Source organism: Eleginops maclovinus, chromosome 9 (assembly GCF_036324505.1).
Source record: "Eleginops maclovinus isolate JMC-PN-2008 ecotype Puerto Natales chromosome 9, JC_Emac_rtc_rv5, whole genome shotgun sequence".
Taxonomy (NCBI): Eukaryota; Metazoa; Chordata; class Actinopteri; order Perciformes; family Eleginopidae; genus Eleginops; species Eleginops maclovinus.
In genome coordinates, this window is record NC_086357.1 from 22,157,544 (window position 1) to 22,180,265 (window position 22,722).

General features: G+C 43.2%; 2 protein-coding genes across 3 annotated transcripts in view; both read right to left on the reverse strand.

The window, feature by feature from the left end:
• The window catches only part of celf5a (cugbp, Elav-like family member 5a), a 178,995-nt gene that overhangs the window by 69,758 nt on the left and 86,515 nt on the right, over positions 1-22,722 (reverse strand). For both annotated transcript variants that reach the window (XM_063892100.1, XM_063892099.1), the window contains exon 3: positions 10,541-10,589. In XM_063892100.1, coding sequence (XP_063748170.1) covers positions 10,541-10,589 — 49 coding nt within the window. The remainder of the gene's footprint in view (positions 1-10,540; positions 10,590-22,722) is intronic.
• LOC134870083 (uncharacterized) lies at positions 15,844-21,308 on the reverse strand. Its single transcript, XM_063892101.1, has 2 exons — positions 18,671-21,308; positions 15,844-18,312 (listed from the first exon to the last, which is right to left on the reverse strand). The coding sequence occupies exon 2, from the start codon at positions 17,703-17,705 to the stop codon at positions 16,239-16,241; it is 1,467 nt and encodes a 488-aa protein (XP_063748171.1). The 5' UTR covers positions 17,706-18,312; positions 18,671-21,308; the 3' UTR covers positions 15,844-16,238.

Below are 22,722 nucleotides of genomic sequence, written 5' to 3' on the forward strand. Positions count from 1 at the left end.
TTTCTTAATATTAGAGTTGTGTAGACTGGCCTCTTTTCTTTGCCCCTGCCGAATTTACTGAAAATTTCCCGTGGCTTTTAAGAGCAACACAATATTGACCCACAATATCTTCCACATCAACAACAGCCGAGCCATTCGCTTCCCTAATGGTAGGAAAATCAATAGGTAACGAATGGGTTTATTTATATTTCAAGCGATGATGTGTCATGTTTTTGGTTTTGTGACAGCTTTATTGCTGTAGGGGCCAACGGAGGAGGAAGATTTGCAATGCAATAATGAAACCAAAAAAAACACTGTCTGTGGATCTATATCAGCTGTTGTCATTCTACAGCAAATAACATCTGTTCCAGATGGGGATCTCTTCCTTATCGAGACACAGCTCTACCTTCGTCATTAGTCTAAGTCCAACCCAGGAGCTAATCTAGAATGAAAAGACAGTTTGGCCCCTCAGATCTCGCCCTGCTCTATCAAATTGCTCTTTGAAGTTGGCCCTCTCTAAAATTGGTTCAAGTGTCAGGTCAGAGTTCCCGCAGACAAAAGGTAAAGCACTCATTCCAACCTCATTCTTCTTTCTCGTTATTCCCCATGGAACCGTGGCTGTCTTTGTATTCTTTAGCTGGAGCCCTCTTCATGTTTATTGCAAAGGAGCAATCAAGATGGCCTGGTTTGGACCTGTCCCCACAGAACCGAAGTGTCTGGGGATACGCTTATTAACTTCTTTGCACAGACACACATTCCCCAATAATCCTTGACCATGCCAGTTCCCCTGATAGAGTCGTCCATGAGTATAAAAGGATACTAATAACAGGAAACAGAACAAGGGGAACATAGCACACATAAAGGGATAGAATAAACCGGCACTAACATCAGTGCAGATCTAAAGGAGGAGAGGAAGGTACGTTTTAAAAAAAAAGAGAAAAAACAAAGTCACAATGAACCGTGTCGAGGAGAGGGCAGTCAGAGCATGACCGCATCAACACTCGTACTTCAGGCGGCAGTGCTTCCATCATGACTCAGTCAGGAGTACACACACACACACACACACAAACACACACACACACACACACACACACACACACTTCTGAATAACGTTAAAACTCTCATTTTTCCTTCATGCACCAAAGCAAAGGTTACCCCAATCATCTTTTAGACTGCCGCCGTTTTACAGCCTTCGGAATGACTGCTTCTCTCTCCATTACCTCGCCACTCGTTTGACTGGCAGATGGGTGGAAAGATGGCGGAGGGAAAGTGGGCGGCGGGGCAATCATGGGACTGTGTGTCACAGTTGCGTGCTCGCAACACTATTTGTCGTTTCAGCAGATGAAACGGGAGAGGCAGGTGAGACGTGGCCGGGCCTTATTTGAAAGACTCTTTAAGGGGCCCAATGAACCAACGTTGGCATTCCCTAATGGCACATCACAGGCACGTCATCCCCCGCTCGCCCTCGCCACTCCTATGCCCTTTGTCCTTGTCTGTTGTCATTGCTTTAATGGCTTCCAGTGTCTTAATCACAGGCATTACTATACATAGCTAAATTCCAAGCAGATTAAATACTTCACTAAATACTGCATTTATGACGCCTGTATGAGCACTAATCTCTCTTTAATCCACTGCTTCCATATCTCTGCCGCTTCATTCATTTGTTTGAAGCGGGTGTCCTTTCCGGTCCAATGGTAGCATGATGCAGTGATTTAGTGGACTGACAGCGAGAGAGACAGCGGGTGATATGGAGGCTAATGGAGTTAAAAACACTGAGATGGAGAGATAAGGGAAAGAAGAGGTGATATAGGAAGGACGGACATGTACTGCTAGCCGAGATACAGGAACTGAATCTGAATGCAGATCTAATTTTACAGCTGATTCTGTTCTCTATTACTTTTTGTTTTCCTAAAATGCTCCTACTGCAGCTTGTTTGTACCTGCAGAGTTTAAATGCACTCCCTATCTTTCTTTGGAGGTAACATATTCAATACTAGGTTATTATATAGAAATTATTTGTATTATTGAATTCAATGTTCACACGCATTTAGGTGTCCAGAAAACATGTTGAGGGAAATGAGTTTGTTGTTTAGATTTGCTGTGTCTCATTTTTCTTGTCAAACGGATGCTCTTTGTCCTGCAACATCAAAAATATTTATCATGCAAGTAAAAGTATTGTATCGAAAACAATCTTGGGGAAAAGCGAACAAATTTCTCTTCATATTAAATTATTTTTCAACACACAGTGTAGGGAGCAAAGTTCTCATAAAATCAGATAGGAATTCAGCACTGAGTTGTGCCTGCAGTGAAGACAGAGGGAAAAATTGAAATCTAGAGGTGGTCAAACCGCGTGAAAAATATCTCAATAACCTCCTAATACCTGTATAAATTATTAATTCTAAGCCCAACTTGTATGTACTGTAAAGGTAGACTTCAGAAACCCAATGCCACACATCGGGACACTTGTCTAACTCAGTCTAAATCAAACCGAAGTGCAGTGTGTAGCCCGCATCTCTGATGTATGAGTGTTATAGTTATATATGTATGCGTGTGCGTGTGTGTGTGTGTGTGTGTGTGTGTGTGTGTGTGTGTGTGTGTGTGTGTGTGTGTGTGTGTGTGTGTGTGTGTGTGTGTGTGTGTGTGTGCCTCCAGTCTGCTTTAATCTTCTCCCATCTGCTGGTGGACCTCCTCTCCCTGTTCTGAGGCCTGCCGTGCCCCACCCGATCTGCCGAGCCTGACCTCACTGTGCGAATGGGTGTGTTCCCGAGTATGTATGATGAGTGTGTGTGAGTATGTGTGTGTGTGTAAGTATGACGGTGTGTGTGTGTGGGCTGCTTGATGAGCCTGGTTCCTTATGAAGTGGTGTCATTAAAGCAGAAAGAAGGAGCAAACGGGTGATTGCAGTGATTTGGCAGAGGTTGCACAGACTCTGTCCTCCAATCAGAGACCTCGCTCAGCCTCCTCCAGCTTCACTGCAATCACAGAGCACCAAGTCAACATAGGACACACACACACACACACACACACACACACACACACACACACACACACACACACACACACACACACACACACACACACACACACATCCACACTCCACTTTGTCAGCCTAAGGTATGGCCTTCAATTTCCCATCGACAGCTTACACTGTTGGTATACCGGAGGATTTATTAATAAGGTTGTGAAGACTTTTATAAGACACGAGATAAAGAGGGCAACTGTGACCGGTTGCTTGCCAAATAGTGAGCCCACATTTATCTGTACTGCTAAGCCTTATATTGGCCAGCATCCTTGGTATCTGTTGTTCACTTGGTATGAGTTGATTCTCCCCCTTCCATCTTGATGTTTCTTCAACTTAGTGAACAACAGATACCAAGGATGTTGGCTGAAGAAGGCGAAGTAAGCTAGCCAATATAAGGCTTAGTCATCTTAGCCAAATAGTGAGCCTGTGTTGATGTATGAAAATGTTAGAGCTGGTTTATAAATGGTTCCTAATGATTAATAAAGTGTTTACAACCTAATTAATAACCTAATTATAAACCCTTTATGTATCCTTTATAAGGGTAGTCTTATTGTAAAGTGGTACCGAAAGTTCATATATATATAAATATATCAGATCTGAGAAATGTAAGTTAGTGTTTTCTTGTTGTTATCAATTCAGCTGGATTTTGTTACACAATTTATGATTTTATACTAAATGATCACACCAGCACTAATTCAAAGGGTACAGAGGATAAGAAGGGGACAAAGAGAGAGAGAATTATAAAGTGTAGAGAATTGAGCAGTAAATTGATGTGCAGTCTGTCTGTCCCCAAAGACGTTGCGATGCTGTAATGAGAACGGCAGACCCGCTGCATACGGGGTCCGTCTCTTCCCCGTCTCCATCCCTCTCTGAGAGAAGACAAGTTTGTTTCTCAAGGTGATTGTTGCGGTGATAAGGGAGAGGGTGTTATTAAGGGTGACAGCGGAGGGGCTGAGAGGCAGTGGCTGACTGGATAACCTTGTCCCCGTCCCCCGCCTGGCTTCCTTCTGCATGAGCATCTCCACCACTGGCCTGGCCTGCTTGCTCGTCCGAACACAATCTGCTGGCTGGAATTACCTCCCCGCCCCAGGAAAACTAAACATGATTTCTGACCTTTCCTTTCTGTGTTCAACAGTAACCTTTGCTGATCCGCCTACGGAACGAGACCATTGCAAAGAACAAGGGGTGGAGTGGAAAGGATATGCGTGTTTAAAAAAAAAAAGAGGGTGAGTGAGGATCAGCTGAATTTATGCATAAAGGTGAGCGCTGAGGCTAGATGCAACACTTTGACTGTATCACGCAATCAAACACAACCTCTCTGCGATAAATGCCACATTTGTGATGCTCACAATGTCAAAATGTGTCAGCTCATGCAATAGGATAAGGTGTTCCTGTTTTGTAAGTAGCTGCTGCATCCATCTGTGCATGTGCTGACTGAGTGTACCACCGAAGTTGCAATAATAGTCTGTTTTCTACGAGACACTACGTTTGCAGAAATACTGCATCTTCCACCTAAATCCATTACATCATCACTCTGCTTTCTCTTGTTGTTCTTTGCCGTGTCAGCAATTTTTTGCATCGGTATTATCATTAGTAGTTTGTAAGATAAGGCTAATTGATCTCCACCTACCAAGTGTATTAGCGAACTGTTGTGATCTACTTCTTCCACTGACGCTGCATAACTCCTCCAGCCTCAGCACAATCTGACCCTCAGGAGCAGAAGCGCATCCCTACAGAAATGATTTCATCATCTCTTTCTCTCACTCTGTTTGTCTGTTGTTCAGCCGCTTGTCCATCTCAGCCCAGCCCTTCGCTTTCAAAACAAAACACTGTGCTGATGTGAGGTTAAATTTAAGAGCTTACAGACAGAGTGACCTGAACATCCCAGGCCGACTCGCTGGAGTTAGCACACTGAACTCTGCGCTAGTCTAGGCCTGCGTCAGTATTGTTTGTGTAAGAGCACACAGGGGGATTTTGGACAAGCAGTGTGAGCTCTGAATGTGTGACCCGCAGCTGGCCTTCCCATTGGATTAGCTCACCCTGTTCCCCACAACCTCTGAACATGCTCCCTACTATTTCAAGATCTCTCCATTTATGCCCAGCCAAGCACATTGTGAGCAGTAATCTTTAGTTTTCTCCTCTCCAAAAGGGAGAAGATATACTGTTCCGCTTTTTGCTTGGCCCCTGCTGCCCCTCCCTCTCGCCTGGTTTATCCACACTTCTCTCTGTTTATGTTGCACTGCTTGCCCCCCACCCCTCTCTCTCCCACTTTGTGTCTCTCAGTACGAATTCCCTTCCTTCACCACTCCACTCACACCATCCGTCTTTTCACCCCTCATTCGTCTCCCTCTAACTACGCCTCTCTCCTTCATTCCTCCTCTCTTTCTCTAAAGGGGATCAGTGGAGCTTAGAGGCCTTCCCTGCTTGCTTCATTACTGAGCTACTCTGACACGGGGAGCTCGTCTCCCGAGTAAGGAAAGGAGAAAACCACTGATGTTTAATACACGGATCACTCTGTTGTCTCTCACGGCAGATAAATTCATCATCAAAAACTGAGCAGAAAACAGCAACGGTGCATGTAAACCTGTTCTCTCAATCTGGATTCTCAATCTTTCTCTCTTTTTTGTTGTCCTTACTCTTCATTGAACTCATTGCCTCCCTTTGTTCCGCCACATCCCAGTGAACTGGAGCAAACCTTTTTTATTGTCCTTCAGTTGGAGTAAACACACAAACACAATGCAACGTCTGAAACATGAAACACGGCTCATGAAAAGAAACAAATTGACATATTCCATGAAAAGGAGCGAAGGCGCCGCGCAACTCGAGCTACAATGATGCACAGACACGTGACAGCCTTACCCCCTCATACCACCAAGCAAACACACTCTCTTAATTCTAGTGCTTTATTTAAGCTTCTGAATTTCTGTGGTTATGTTAATGTAAGATCTGCAGGAATCCATTGCATACATACTGCATAGAAATCACTTGAATTACACTTGTACAACTCTCATTAAGGTCATTTTTATTCTTGTAGCTAAAGAAATTGTGGTAACTGATGTCTAAAGTGTGATTTTAAAGGATTTCCCTTAAAATATTTCATATATAGAAATAGAAATATATCAGATCTGAGAAAGTTAGTGTTTTATTGTTTTCAGCTGGATTTTGTAACACAATATGCAAAATGTGCTGTTTCTACCTCTGCCTCTCAATGCTGCTGCTTCCCTGCACTGCTTCTGTTTTTTTTTTCTGAGTACTCGATATAAAATATATGAGTGAGGAGGCCGGAGCCTTGATGCCAAATTCAAACTAAATCCTGCTGAATTTCAAACTTGTCTCTCTATAAAGATGTGACATATACTGGACATGTCCGTCTGTGCATCACAAATGTTCCATCTTCCCACTAAATGCATGTGTACAAGAGTGTGTGTTGCATGTCTGTTTGTCCTCTCTGTGTGGGTGTGTGTGTGGGCGACAGGCCTGCCTTGATAATGCCAAAGCCTGTTTCTAATCCAAGCCTCCTCAGTGGGCTGTAGATCTCGCTGCTGCAACACCAACAGAGTCCCAGCTGACAGCTAGCCTGCTCCTCTCTCTGCTTTGAGCTCTGAGCTCCAAACTTTAACAATGGTTTTAGCAGCGAAATGTGAGGAGACACATTGATGCCAGAAAAGAGAGCAGGAAAACGTCCTCTTTTAAGATTATCCGAATTAAATAAATATGAATATAAAAGAAAATCAAATGAAATGTCAGCCGGCAAAAAAGGAAACAAGAAGGGGCAGATAGTGATGGTGTGGGGTTTGGTAAAGGCTTTAGGATGAAATCAAAGCGGTTAAAGCTGATTTATCCCGTGTAAGGACGCCAAGCCCTCTAAGGAGGCGCTGAACAGCCCTTCAGAAATGAAATATCAGCAGCAGTCAGTGCCAGTCATCAGTGCCATATGTGATGGAAAATCAATCTATTTCATATCAGAGACCTGTGAGGAGAAAACGAGAGGGACAGGTCCCCGCTGCCTCCTCGCTGCACCTCCTTAAACGTCTCCGCAGCAGAAACATCCCAGAATGCTCTGCGTCACCAGTGACGGTGCTCGTGGCTCAATGTGTAGCGGCTGCTGTTCTGCTAGATTAGGCAGGTGATTGGCCATTAATATTCATTTCACAGTGAGTCTTTGTTAGGCGGCAGCAGGGGCTGACTGAGTGTTTGGATGGATTTACTCTACCGTATATTTCCCTTTAATTTCTAGAGGTAGTTTACCCGTATGGCCTGAGTAAAGCTACCGAGTGGCCTGATGTGCTTTTTCTCGTTTGATTCTGCTGATACGGTGAAAGCTCCGAGCATGTCAGGAGTCGACTCAGGTTTGATTGAATGTCAACTCTATTGCAATTTCTCATTGTTATTATTGGCTGGTACTTCATTACTTCAGCCTGTGGTTCAACCAGTGTTGAGCGATAATCATTGTTAAGTTTAATATACACTTTTCTACAATACTTTAATGATATAAATGGCTGCTACTTCAATATGTTCATTTATTAACCTGTTAGTGCCACTTTAATATGTTAGTCTACTGCGTTTGCCTTTTACTTTGGTACAGCATCTGTTCCTTTGCTGTACTAAAGTAAAACTCCCTGCTGTGAGAAAAATGTAGGATTTCTAAAAAGCGATTAAAGAGGCCCTATTATGCTTTTCGGGGTTTTCCCTTTCCTTTGGTGTGTTATAAAGCTTTCTGTGTATGTACATGGTCTGCAAAGGTGAAAATCTCCAAGGTCCGTCCAGAGGAGTTTCTCTCACCCCCTGCCTGAAACCATTTCCGTAACATAATGACATCACTATGCAACACTTGCACCTCTATGGGCTAGCCCTCCAACATATTGTATGTGGTAGGCTAAAGGGCGGGACATCTCTGATAGATTGACCTTTAACAACAGAGCAGGCCACCTAACCAATCAGAGCAGACTGGGCTCTGGTTTCAGACAGAGGGTGAAAAGAGGTGCTGCAGCACAGGCAGTATGAGAAAGAAAAAGAGCTTTTTGAACATTAAAGCATGGAGACATGTCCCAGGAGAGGCACAGAATACAAATATGAACCTGAGAACGAGCACAAAAGGGACACTTTAAATATTTATTGGAATTACAGAAGAATATGTCTTCCATTTTGATCATTATAGGCTAGCAGTTTAATATTGCACTGAAACAGTAACCAGGGCGAGCACAGTATTCTGCTCTGGGCCGGTCTGGTCTTAATAACAGCAGCGAGTTGCTCCTGGAGGAGTGCAGCATAAAACCACAGTAACAGGTCTTTCCCTCATGGACAGCCAACCCAGCAAGGTGATCTGAACAGTCCTCCTCATAATGAGATCAAGGGACTAATTAGTATGACCATGTGCTGTGGTGTGACAGTGTGCACTGAGGAATAGATGCCCCCTATCGGACTAGCCGTGTGGCCCCTGAGAGAGCAGGCCAGACTGGCTCTGTCCCCGGTGGCCCTCCCTCCACTGCACTGAGAGGATAATTAATATTACCTCCACCCGCTCCTCCAGCTCCTGTACACCATGCTGAATTATATTCCTGCAGATATTGATCTGGCTTCCAGTGACAGCAGGCAAATAGTGATCAAAATTAGGAAAAATATATATTATCTTGGCAATTGTCACAATGTGAAATAAGGAGAGCAATAATTACAGGGCTCTGCAAAATTTCAGACAGCTCGTGCAATAAAATTCCCTTTAATCTTTTACAGCAAATAAGAAGCTAAGGCTTGTGAAAGTAGGCCATGGAGGCGCATCAGCAGCACAGTCCATCAGCTCAAGACAGAACAAGATATGGAGAAAACCAAAATTAGAGTTGCCAAGGATGATCACAGAAAGAATTCAAGCCATCAACTTAGAGGAAGGATGAGAATAGAAGATTGAAGTGACTCACTTCTGCCTCCTATCCTGTAAAAAGTCATGCTTGTGTTTGATTGCCCCTGCGACGCCACTCTGACCTGGTCATTTAAGATGATGTGCAACCCTCAGGTCTGTTTCAGCACTCATTTGTTCCTCAGTGGGGTCCCCACGGCTGGCCAGTAAGACGACCCCATACTGACCAAAGTGCCATGGGAGCTTTAAACCCAGCCACTCACAACCAAGTAAAGAGACAGCTGAGTGTCATTGTTAATGTGGACACACAGCACCACAATGGCAAAATCAATGGAGCTATAGGGGACATCAATCTTAACCGCACAAGACCCTTTTACTTGTCTCACCACTCCTCTAAAGCTCCCAATGAATGGTTGGGAGAAGGAGGGACTGTGTGGCGGACAGACAGAATGGGAGAAGGAAAGAAAGGGAACATGGGAGGACTGACAGTAATCTTTCTTGGCCTTTCCTCCGTCCATCTCCAGGGGTTACGCTGTCCTTTGAAGATTGTGTGCATCTGACAGGAAGCCAAGTGGCCAGCCATCCCAATTCACCCCAAAAAATTAGGTTTTTTAGGTGAAGCCTCTGAAGTGCAGCGAGGCAGATGTATGCACTTGGCATCAGGCTTGCATTTTCTCTCCCTGCCTGTTTTTCACTTCCAAAATCTCCCTCTTCTCCCAAGAAAGACTTGAAACAACGCTCCTCCTTTTAAACAACAACTTGCTTCGTTACGGGGTGACACATTTTAGATGCGCACCAAAAAATAACAGCAAGGTTCATTGTTTCTGACAGTGACTTAAAGGATGCCTCCTCATCCCATTAACATATATGCAGATAGGCAGGGAGTAAATGAAAGCCTCCGAAAACGGGAGAGATCAAAGACGACAGAATTAAGGCCAAGTAATGAGGATCTTGGCACCAACCCTGCAAATTTATTGATTGTTTGGCAAGCTGTATGTGCTTCTGCTCTATTTTTCTCTCCCTTCTATGCCATTTACTCTTGTGTTTCAGCAGCACAAAGATCTAACAGACTGGGTTTTTAACCAGGCCTTTGCAGGGCTAAGGTTCCTGCATTGAGCCTAATTACTATTTCATTTACAGAGCAAACAATAATGGCTACTTGGCATAGGGAACAAGCAAAGAGAGATGGGCAGTGGGGAAAGCCATCACAGCCATACATACATACTTAAATAACACAGACTCTTAATTCAATTACATCCGGGACAAGGGCACTCACAGCATGGGACCGTGGGAGATTAATCCACAAACCCAGAGGATTTGTACCAGAAACAAATACTACATAACGCTACACAACATATGAGATGAGATTACAGACATTTCAACAAACTAACACCAGCTGAGAGACAGGCAGTCAAACCAAGATGACATTAAATATCTGAGTTTGATTTCAGGTAATGTGTTCAATATAAATTCAGAGTTTCTGAAAGAGGAGGTGGAACTGCTACGTATGTAAGCGCAGCAACACGATAAAGGAATTGGGATAAGATAAAACAGAGTGTTGGCTGGAGAAATATAGCATTGAGAGCGGTGGAACAGATGAGATCAGAGGGAAAGAATGGAAAGAATTAGCCTAGATAAGGCAGATGAAAAGGGGACATGAATAAATGATGGAGAAAAGAAGACAACTACCTCCACGGCTCTCGCTGTCAGCCGGTTTCACCTGGATGGGGCGAGTCATCTGGAGGAGAGAGAGAGAACAGAGAGGTTAGCGGTGTCGTTGATACAACAAAAGGCCACAAAACAGACGTGTCAAGACCTTCTCTCCAGTACCGATAGCTGCTCTGTGACACTGATCAAAGTGCCTCGGCTGGAGAGAAAACGCCGAGCACCATCATGTGGCTAAGTCGACCTGACACCATAGAGTTTCTGCTGCCTGCTCTTCCGTGTAAACAAAACAACTCTGTTCCCCATATAAAATAAGGAGTGTGTGTTTGAAAGTCCATTTGTATTTGTGGTGTTTCATGGCAGATGCAGGGAGATGTGTGTCTAAGTGATAGAGGCCGAGGCAGTCCCACTAAAAGTGAATCCAGCCACAGGAGGAGCGGGATCAATGCAGGCCTATTGATCCGGCCCCTGGGCTGTGCAGAGTGTCTGCCTGGGAAGATTCTCTGGTTAGGAGGCTCACTCTAATCCACTGGACCCTGATAAGAATGGCATTGCCTGGATTAGATGCCTCTGTCATCACAGCCTTTGTGTCACGCTCTCCTCCTTCCTCAATTTCAACGCCTTCTTTTTTCATTATTGTTGTTCAAGCTGAACAATTTCACCACATAGGGAAGGAGTTTGAGAGAGCTAGCTGTGATTTACAATATGTTTGTTACAGCTTTAATTCAACACATGCCTCCTAGTCACATATTTAGCATGCATACGGTTGAAAAACCCACCCACACACACACCACATTCAGTATGTATATATGTACTGTATGTGATTTATGTGCATTGACGCAATGCCAGTGCCCTTTCTTCTATGATTCAGTCCAAAACAAATAGATTTAACAATAAAAAAACACATATCATAATAAAATGGGGCCAAAAGTTTACGGGAACATTAAAGTAACCTCTTACCACACTCAGCCTTTTCCAGTAAACAATTTGTAGCTGCTTTTAAAGCATCTTTTTACTGCTTGAAACCGTTACCAGGAATCCAATTCAGATCAATGTTTTTTATACCTGCATTTGTATATATTTCCTTCTGTCGCCCTGTCACACGTCTTTTTTTCTGTTCAATACCAGAGTCGGACTGAAAAGGTCAGATTTAAAGACGGGGCAGCCCAATAAAAGCATGACATGTTCAAGGAGAAACAGCATAATGGGATTTTAAAATGTCTTAATAACATGCTGATATATGAGGGAGAGGCCCGAGCCCCATTCATTAAGTGCTAAATGTATCCTTTCTCACCTTGAGGAACTGAGTAACCTTCCCTGAATGAAATTATTCCATAAATTTAACCATCGTAAATAATAACTAGCAGTGGCTAAGTCTTTGTAGAAAAACAGGAAGGATGCTACGCTTGTGAAGGTTGGCGCTTTAGCTCCTCGGTTCTCGGCTCGTCCTCCTCCCTCTCCATCTACAAGTGCTTCTTTTCCTTGTAAAACACGAGCAGAGTAACCCTACGGAATGCTAATGCCGAGCCACAGGGCGCCCGGCTCCGCAGCATGTACGGATAGATTACAGAATCAACCGCGACACCATCACGTGTTCAAAGCAACCTCTGAGACAGAAACACTTCCGAATGGGTGCCAAAAAACACCCGCGAGACAAATGTGCAGATAACTTTGCATCACAGGAAATCTTTGAATTTGCCTTTGACATGTCAAACGGACAAAAGCTGCTTCCATCGTGCCAGTTGGTTTTTGTTCAAATGCACGATGGAGGAGGAGGCTAAATCTGTGACTCTTCCACCATGCTAAGATCTGAGCCGGCTCTGCAGGGTGCCTGTGTGTGGGAGTCAGCTCCCTCTAAAGCTAGTTACTGCTCAGCCTCCAACATGCCAGCTTAATGGCCTATTTATTTGCCCGAGAGCGATGCATTATGGTCCCGAACAGTCACTACTGATGCCTCTCGCTTTGTTCCATTCCCCTTGAACACATATGAAGAAAATTGCGTAATTCCAGTTGAAATTAAGTGCACGTTGCAAAGCACACTTGTACTTTATGCATGCTCACGCGCTGCACACACATGGTCATTTTAGTATTGAGTGCTGCTGTTGCCTAGGAGACCATTCATTAACTCTGGATACTGTGGGTCATGTTTTTATGTTCTCTAAGTTTCTCGACACACCCACAATGAACAGAGTCGATGCTGCTCCCTGTACAGAAACACAACCCGTTTTAATTGTCATGCTTATCATTCATTGAGGTAAGGGGGTAACACCAGAGGACCGGAAGGAGAGAGATTGTGGAAAAAGACAACAAGAGATGGAGAGAAGGGACAGAGAGATACAGTACAGTCAGAGAGAGAGCAAGAACGCTGCCTGCGACACTTAGATAAGATTACTTTCTGTTTCCTCTTCTGACTCCACCGTCCTGCCCTTCACTTTGTCTCTCAAACACTCACAGAAAATTACACTACACGAACATTAACATTAACCAATCAACCGGCCTCCTTAAAGACAACCCTGCTTAAAATGTACTGTTTCAATTATAAATCCACCAAAAGGTTGAAGTGCGTTTTAAACTTGGGAGAGAAACTTCTTAAATACCTTGATTTGTTTACCCAGGTTTAGGAGAGCAAACATGTCCTGACTTTCCCGGGGTTAGTATAATAAGGCACAGAGTTTACCCTAATTTAAATTATGGGTATGTGCTCTATCCAGAAATTTCATTTTTTTATTACAAATATTTCTGAACTTAATCAGTATTCTTTGCATTTGTCAATCAATGAGGAAAACATAGCTGCAGTCTAAAAAAAACACTTGGCTCAAATACAGGGTTTTGTCTAAACCAGGTAACAGCGGTCCCTCTTACTTTCGGCGTGTGCCTTCAAACCAAAATGCACATTTTTCCCCGTAAAATGTTAAAGTGATGCCAGAAAAGAATATTTCTGTTTCTGTTCATCAAAAACGGTATACTTACTCCAAAAATATGCAAACCGGGTCAAATAGACCGTCAGACGGCATAGGCAGAAGGGGTGGGGGAAATTATCGATACAGCATAGTATCGCGATACACGGACGCCAAGTATCAATATTTTATTACATTAACTATTCATGTTGAAAATCCAAATTCAAGTGTTTGGTAAAAATTGCTTTTTCAATCCACTAGATGGTTCTGAGCTTTTTCTTGTGCGGTCATAGCCAGGTAAAGTCAGTGGGATTGGCAGGAAGTTAGTCAAAACAAAGATGGAGTCAGCGGAGAAAGAAATCAGAAATGTGCCATATCGCAATATATCGTATCGCAATACTTAGCATATCGTAGAATCGCAATTCTATCGTATCGTGGCTTAAGTATCGCAATAGTATTGTATCGTGGGGACCCTGGTGATTCCCACCCCTAATAGACAGTGTTACGGCGCACTGACGTCAATAATTTACACATCTTATATACAAGACCAGCGCCCCAGTATTGTCCTCATACTATATCCTTCTAGAAAAAAACCCTGTGTTGTTGAATGTGTTTTTTCACCACTGTCTCTCACAGAAACGTCAGCTCTGCAAGCCTAACAAAAGGGGAAGCAGGATTCAAATGTAAACAACACAATATGAAGGTCGAGGACAGTGAACAAAGTGCGGTCATACAGTCGAAAGCCTCGTGTGACAAGTCCGTGCTGACTTATGGTGCCTGTGTGTGAGAGGCTGTAAATAATGTAGGTAACATGTGGAAGAAACAGCAAAAGAATGGACACGGGGGGGGGGCACCTTTCTGAGTATATAAGTGACATTTGTACATGTAAGGTGCTTTCCATTAGGCTCAAAGGCCGGGTCAAAGTACCTGTGAGCCGATCGCTTTTGACTCATCTGAATAAACAACTCCTCTGATGACTCGCAACAACTCACAACCTTTAACTGAGGTACATTTCTTCATCCCCCCCCTCTAGTAGAAAATAGTTTTCCATGTCTTCCTCACTCCACACACTGCGCTGCTCTAAGGGCTTTGACAAATCTATAGTTCCATATGCTCTTATTTAGCCGAGTCATTTACCAAGTTAAGCCTTGAGTCTGTTGAATTAAAGCTCTGTGTACTCGCGTGCTGTTTTATATGGAGGGTGAGACATAAATCCCCCAGGCCTCAAGCACACATTGTAGTGTGCAGTGGGCCTGGATTATACTCACACTGCCTGTTGGTTTGCCTTTTTGTGCTGATTAGTCAACTCACACTAGCTACCGATTGATGCGCCTACACGTGACCAGTTTTAGAAAGAAGAAGAAAAACAAACATTAAGATGCATACGATCCATTTACAGATCCTTTGACTTTACGGCACGTCAGTATTCTTGCAAAGTTTGGCCTCGCTCAGAAGTGAAGTCTTTCTACTGGAACTATTATTAGCCACAAAAAGGACCGAGGCCTTGGGCTCCGGCCACAAAAGGCATTCCACTGTCTGATTTTAAATTACACAGAGCAAGTCAGGGAACTGTAGTCAGGGCTCGGCCTGTTAGTAGTGTGAAGGATATAGAGTCCACTGTTGGCACTGACTGTAATGAGTTCATGACTAGTAGAGTTTAGCTGGATAGAAATGTACCGAGTCCCAGACTTCAGACTGCTGAAGCCCAGAGAGGTCCAGCAGCAAGACAATAACACTGATCTGGAAAGAGTTTCAATTCCAAGTCTAAATACGTTTCTAGTTCTTACCTTTAATACTGTTTTTAAAAAAAAAATAGGAACCTGCTCTACAGCAGAACGCAGCAAATAGGAATAAAATTGCAGTAAATCTTGTGCTAGTTTTGCAGAAGCCCTCAGTAGTAAAAGTCCTTTTACAGCAGTTATAGAACAGCACTTACTTACAGTGCTTGCAATAAAATAACTCTAATAGCCAAACAATATGTGTGATGTCTTCTGGCTTTCATTCAGGTTTAATATGGAGTAATGTTTGTCCTGGGATCATTAATACGTATTAGCGGGCCATCACAGATCATGTTGCTGCACTGCTCAGTAACAGGAGCATAAACAGCCCGCCTCTGACTGCGCCGCCTCTGCTGATATAATTAATATTTCCAATTATTGATCTAAAGGAGTGCTGAGTGGTGGCTGTCCGGGGGCCCTGGCTTCAGCTAATAAATCTGTACTGTATACAGTACAGGAGAGAGGCAGAGAGAGAGCCGGGCTGTAGTGATTTATAGTTATGAAGCAGAGCTGCCAACATTGTGTTTTCGAAAATAGTAGCAAGCCGAGCGGAGCGAGGCAAATTTTTTTTCAAAGCCGGGGGTCCGAGGTCCGCCGAAGCCCCCTGAATGCCCCCTTATTTCATTTTTACTTTACTTATTTCTATTTATCTTTTGTATTCAACTGTTATTATTTTATTGTAAATTGTATGTATATATAGTTCCCTATTCCTTTTCCTATCACCCTGCTGCTATAACATGTGCAATTCCCTTACAGGATTAATAAAAGTTATCTTATCTTATCAGAAGCCAGAGACTTTACATGCTCTGAGATGCAATCTAGGTCATATTAGGACATGTTTTTCGTGTATAATTTCTCCTTTTCCCTGTACTGTTGCACAGAATTAAACACCAACATACCCAAAAAAATATTTTTATCAACCGAACAGAATTCATCATGAAACAATACTGAACAATAACACATGAAAAACCTTTACACAGCCTTTTTTTAGAACAGAGTTCAACTCAAGGGAACCTTTGGCTGTGACATGACCATCTCATCAACCTCTCACTTTAGATGGTCATAGGTTGCTGACTTGGCCTTGGCAAGAGTTGTCTTGGAGTACGCCTGCTTGTAGCAGACAGACCCCTTTGCCACCATGAATTGTTTGTGGGTAATGAGGTTACTCAGGGTCTCCATTCCCATACTAGGTCTGAACTCCGTTCTGTTTTTTGTGACAAGACTGAAGATGCGTTCGCAGTCTGCATTGGAATGGAAGATGCAGAGGATAGCCAGCATTACCTTGCAGAGTAAAGGGTACTTGAGATGGCCATTTCCATCCTTCAGCTGACTCATCAGGTGCCACTGTGTGTCTGGTCTGTCACAGCTGGTGATGCTTTCTGGCAGAGCATCGGTTTGGTAGGTCATGAATTGACCCTCAAGCTTGTCCATCTCCTCAGCACTCATCTTCAAGCAGGGGAATCTGCCTGTGAAGTACCTCACAGAATTGAAGTCTGCGCTGTCCCGTGCAGACATGTCAGCCACAGAAGCATTCCTTATCACTGGGTCATCATAGGGAAACTTCTTCACCATGTACTCAACAGCCTTCATGTAGAATGCCCGCACAGCGCTGAAGACCTGGGCAAGCTGCAGCTCCTCAAGCTCAGGGTGATCTCTTATGAAGTCTCTGGTGTTTTGCCCAATGAACAAGGTCTCATTGCTCTTCTGGTTGCTTGGTTCCCTGAATGGTACCTGGTGAACCTTAGCAGCTGCATTGATCACCTGAGGCTTCACAAATCGGTTCAAGAGATTCTTCAGCTGTGTGGTCAAAGTCCTGTGTAGTATTTGTATGCAGGGTTTGTCTAGCTGCAGCAGAGTGTTGGCCTCATCAAATATCGGCAGGACCGCACTTAGAAAGTAGCAGTAAAGATGGAATGTTGGGTCCTGCAGATGTTGACATGCCCTCTGCACTCTCTGTTGTGCCCCTGTCTTGGGCTGAGTGGCTCCAGTGCTAGATGTATTGGGCTGAGTGGGTGCAGTGCTAGATGTCTTGGGCTGAGTGGGTGCAGTGCTAGATGTTTTGGGCTGAGTGGGTGTAGTGGTAGATGTCTTGGGCTGAGTGTGTGCAGCGCTAGATGTCTTGGGCTGAGTGGGTGCAGTGCTAGATGTCTTGGGCTGAGTGGGTGCAGTGCTAGATGTCTTGGGCCGAGTGGGTGCAGCGCTAGATGTGTTGGGCTTTGCCGTTGCAGTCTTGGGCTGTGTGGTTGCAGCTGCTGGTGTTTTCTTTCCCTGACAGAATTTGGCTAGGTTTTGTTGGCGAAAGAGATAGCCTGCCAAATCAAACTGAGAATTGTCCTTGCTGCCGCTACTGTGGGTTGATGTGTCCTTGCTAACACTGTGGGTGGACTTGTCCTTGCTGCTGCTCTGCGTGGTCTTGTCCTTGCTGCTGCTCTGCGTGGTCTTGTCCTTGCTGCTGCTCTGCGTGGTCTTGTCCTTGCTGCTGTGCCCAGACTGTTCTGACTCCTGGCGATGCATTTATCTAAAGAGAGCCACCTCGTACTTACATGTTTAACAATCTTTCTCATTTCCACTCCACACAGATCCTGAAATTTCTTCAGTCCCTGTTTCCTCTTGCTGGATTTGTCTAGGTAGAAGTATATGTCCACCAGCAGCTCTTCAATGGACACTGGAAGCTGAGCAGCAGCTTTTTCTGCAGCTAGATGAATTAGATGGCACGGGCATCCCAGCACATATACTGCACTGTTTTTTTTGTTGATGTAGCCTGCCGTGCCAGCTTTGAGTCCCTGCATCACCATGGCATTATCTGCCCCAAAACTCATGCAGTTGTCCCAGGATATGCTACGTTTCTCAAGTTCATTGTCAATGAGTTTGAATATGTTCTGCCCAGTAGATGCCTCATGACACTCTGGCAAAGATAGGAGTACTGTCAGAACACGCCCAAGTCCTCGATCAAAGTACTTCACAACAAGAGGATACAGCTTACAGTCTCCATAGTCAGTGCTCCCATCCGTGGCTAGGGAGTATGGAGCTGTCCTCATTGCCTCCGTGATCACAGACGCATCCTCCTTGGCAAGAGCTCCAACAATGGCGCTGCTCTTTGTGCGACCAGACCCATACTTTCCTGCAATTGCAATCACAAAAATATTGCATTGTATTATCATGATTATACTCTAGATTACACAGAATTGCAGAATTACAATCATGATATTAATCCTCTGTAGAGTAAGTTGGCCTAGGCTATTTTTTTTTCACCTTTACATAAAATGAAAAATGTTTATTAGAATGATACAGTATCAGTAGGCTATAAATTAGCAATGATTAATTTGCAAGATTTAAATCAGATTATCAACCAGGGCAGTACTGTAACTGTTTTATATAGTCTGTACAGATTGTAGAGTGTATTGTGACAGTATACAGATATAAATCTATGCCTATGAATGCTTGAGATGAATTGAGGCTATTTGTCATTTGAGCCTTACCAGCGATTTTCGAGTCCGGAAACATCTTTTTCACCAGTGGCCCGATGTGGTCGGCCACCGCGATCGGGATGTTGTGTTCCACCAGAAAGTCCACAGCGAGCACTTCGGCATTTATGACACTGGTGTCACTGTCAACCGTAAAGAAGCCCGCGATGGGCCTTGTAGCTTCCACTGCCGCCTTGTATGACGTGTGTTTAGCAGTCCTGATGTGCTTTTCAACGTCGTGTCGGCCCCCATGCCTCACGCTAAAATCTGTCTTACACAACATACAGTAAGCGTGGAAGTCGTCCAGCCTCGACCGGGTGATGGTCGGCCATTCTGCGTTATATTCTAGCTTGAAGCGCTGTTCAGAAATTCGCCGCTTTTTCAGCGGAGGACAAGTACGTTCACCATCCATTTTTGATAGACTTCAACTGACAGCTCGCTCCGCGATTTCGCGGGCATAGTGTATTCACGAATTATCATTGGTCCATTAGAAATTAAGATAATAAAAACACAACACATATGTTAAATTATATAATGAAAAAAACCCAGATATTAATATGTTCTACTTATCTGTGCTATAAATGTAATTTTTGTATGATTCCAATGATCTTAAATAATTTTATAACCAAAATAGCTGAATTTGCTCGTGACCTGAGCAGAGGAGACAAGCGGGGTAAGGCAAAGAGCGGCGCCTCACGTCAGATTGAGCAATCCCTCACAAAGCGGAGCTAGTGAGAAATTAGCACCTCCTGTATAATGCCTCCCTGCTCTGTAACAAAGATGCAAGTGAGGAAATATTCCCTCCTGTATAATGCCTCCCTGCTGTGTTACAAAGATGCTTGATGGATTTTACCCCGATATATATATGTAACAGTATGTAACCATAATGATTTACCCCGATGAATCTGCCACAAAATACAACAATGCAAATGCAGACGAATGGAAAGCCACCAGTACGTTTAATTATTAGCCAAGATTACATTGATATCCGAGTGTTTCCGAGGGGATTGTTTAATGTCTGTCATCCATTTAACATCATACAACGTCGTTGTGATCACTTTGAACCCAACGATCTTTTTTTTAATGTATTGGTGAGCTGAGTTTGAGAAATTAAACTGTGCAGCTAAAGTTGTGTTTTTTGGTTGCTATAGTTATCTAGTTGCTATGCTAGCTAGCTCAAGAGACTTAAATAACCTAAACGATTTAAATGGAAGCGTTCAATTCGCATGTAATGATAGCTAGTTATCGAGCTGATGTTATAGTTTCCCCGATTTAACTCATTGTATTTCAATGGGTAAAGGTAAAAATCCTCAGGGTGCCTGTACATCTTCGCATGAAATAATATATTAGCCTACCAGTTATTAACACGAGTTCTCTAGCTACCAACTGCCAACTCGTTGTACCTATCATAGGTGTGTGTGAAGAATGCTGAGATAAAATATGAAAAACAACCAGTAGTCAATGTGCAAGCTGCCAATTGAATTATGTTTTAATAAACTCTATTGACTTCACATATTTTTCACATATCTGACTCTGAAAGCCAGCTACGAGCTCACCGCACGGCACTGGTCTACATGAATAGAATTCTTCATCAACAGCGGGAGCCAAAACAGCATAGCATCCTGGTAACAGTAGTGAGGGTATTACAAAAAAGAAGTACAGCCGATCCTATTGGCTCTTTGTCAACGCAAGGGACGGATCATAAAACGGCTTGAAAAATAGACTGGATGACTTTGTCCGTCGTCTATTATAAACTAATGTTCCAGATGCCAATCCACCATTGAGTGACAGTAAATCACGTTGTTATCTTCTTTCTTTCTTTATTAAACTTTCTTTACATGCATTTGCTTGTGTGTGTGTGTGTGTGTGTGGTTTCTGAAATAAGGATACAATAATAAGTATTACTAACATTGCATGGCTAACAGATCAACTCAACTTGCAATCTTCTGCAATACAAACTTGGCCACTAGATGGCACTCCAACATAAGGCAATGGCTGTAGCCACAGTAGCTTCTATGAGAAAATGTAGCAGGCACATGTTCATGGAACTATTCATTATTACAGCTAGATTTCTTAACTTAATATCACACATAACCAACAGGGTAAATATTAAGATTCTTCATGTCAAATTCCAACTCAGGGATATTTAAATAGTGCCCATTTGGCAGAATGAGGTTAGCATGACTTGCAGAAATGAGCGCATGGTTAGTTAGCTCTTGCAGCTGCAAACTCTCAACTTCTCCTACATACATCATACATTCTTATAACACAGTCAATACAAAACACATATCAACTTAACAGTACTTACATCTTAATGGACGCACACTAACACAGGTAAACTGGAAATACAGCAGCAGGAACTCACAGCCCTCGTCACCAACTACGGAGACGTTAGATATTGGGCCAAACCATTACATGGACTAATCCAAACTAAAGGGGGGGAAACGGAACAGTCCAAGTGAGAGGGCCTTTTTCACACGGCTTATATGTGAGCTTTAGGGCTGGTTGGATGTCAACACAGGCACGAGGCTGCCAGCTACACGATTCATTTTTCGATTTGTTGGGTAATGCGTAGGATATTCAAGTCAAGCGTAGCGGCGTAATTAGGGCCTGGAAATCGTATCTGCTACGCCAAAATCGTGTATGTTGGCAGCTCTGATGAAGTGCTTCATTGCAATCACAATAATTGTTCATTACCAATAAAAAAGTCACAAATTACAAATGAAGATCAAATGTAATAGGCTTAGTCGAGCTGGGTAATGAACTATTTCTTAATGTTGTAAATTAACTGCATATGAAAAGACATCTTAACACTTTCACAAGAAACTTTCAGGGGGAAGTTTTGCAGTATTTGATGGATGCATGCAGTAGAAAAGAAGAGAAAAAGAAGAAAAGAAAATACTCATAATCGTCCCACGGAGGGGAAGTTTTGAAGTATCTGATGGATGCATTTTACTAAACAAATGTAGCATTGTAGGGAAAGGTGCCTTGCTCAGGGACACCTTGGTAGCACTTGGTCTTTAGGGGACTTGAACCGGTGAGCTTCCAGTTCCCAAGCCAAAAGTCAAATCTTTACATATCATTTTATTTGTTGGGTAATTACACAGACAACCTTAGTCCTTGGAGAGGTTTTTGGTTGGAGTTCTAGATGCTGCATTGTTTTCTTCATTGATTTATCTGTCCTTTGGTTTTCAAACTATAAGAAAATTGTAAAAATGCTCGTCACAAATTGAGAGATGAATAGTCGGAAACCAACGTTTTTGTTTTTTTTCGCTAGCACATCATGACAGGTGGGAAACTGGGAATCAAATTATTAAATGTATGACCTTTTTGTAAGGCTTTTTCCTTCATAAGCATAGAAAGGTTGCAGGAAAAATACAGTATGTTAAACCAAGAACAAAATCCTGTACGTGCTCACAATGAAGAAGAAGAGAGAAAAGTTCTTTTGTGGGTTTTTCTCAATAACAACATCTGTTCAAATACAGGCGGATATAGAAATTGCATGTTTTTGTAAATATAAGTGAGTATGAGGATATCTAACTGCAGTGTGACCTTGATATACTGTAGTTGCCTGGCCAGGTGTGGAAATACTGACTCTATGTGAGCATGTTCTGAGAGCATGTTGGGAAATGCTTGACCGAGGGGGTTATAATTTAGCCATATGTGAGAATGTGCTGGCGGCAGCGGTGTGGCGGTCCTGATAAGAAGCATCAGTCAGTGCTAAGGAGATGGCAGCCACTATAAGCTTTGGGATTCCTATCAGAACCAACAGGATTTACAGCTGGAGGTGCTGACATGGACCGACAGACACCTGCACACCTCAGCTAGTCCATATCCCAATCGTAGCCCTGCTCCATAATGTTATATTTACTTTGAATACAGAAAGAACTGAACTTGCATTCTGTGTAGCGAGGGACACAAATGCACACATGTTGAGAACTCTTGTTTTTGCTTTGTAGTCAAATCACTTTTGGAAAACAAACCCTGTTGATATCCATCTGTTACATTGAATGCTTCCTTTAAATACACAACTTAGCAATGAGGCCACTGCTAACTCGTGAACATGT

What these genes read in the sequence shown, in the direction of transcription:
- LOC134870083 (XM_063892101.1), bottom strand. Translation starts at nt 17,705, where the DNA reads ATGCATCGCCAGGAGTCAGAACAGTCTGGGCACAGCAGCAAGGACAAG.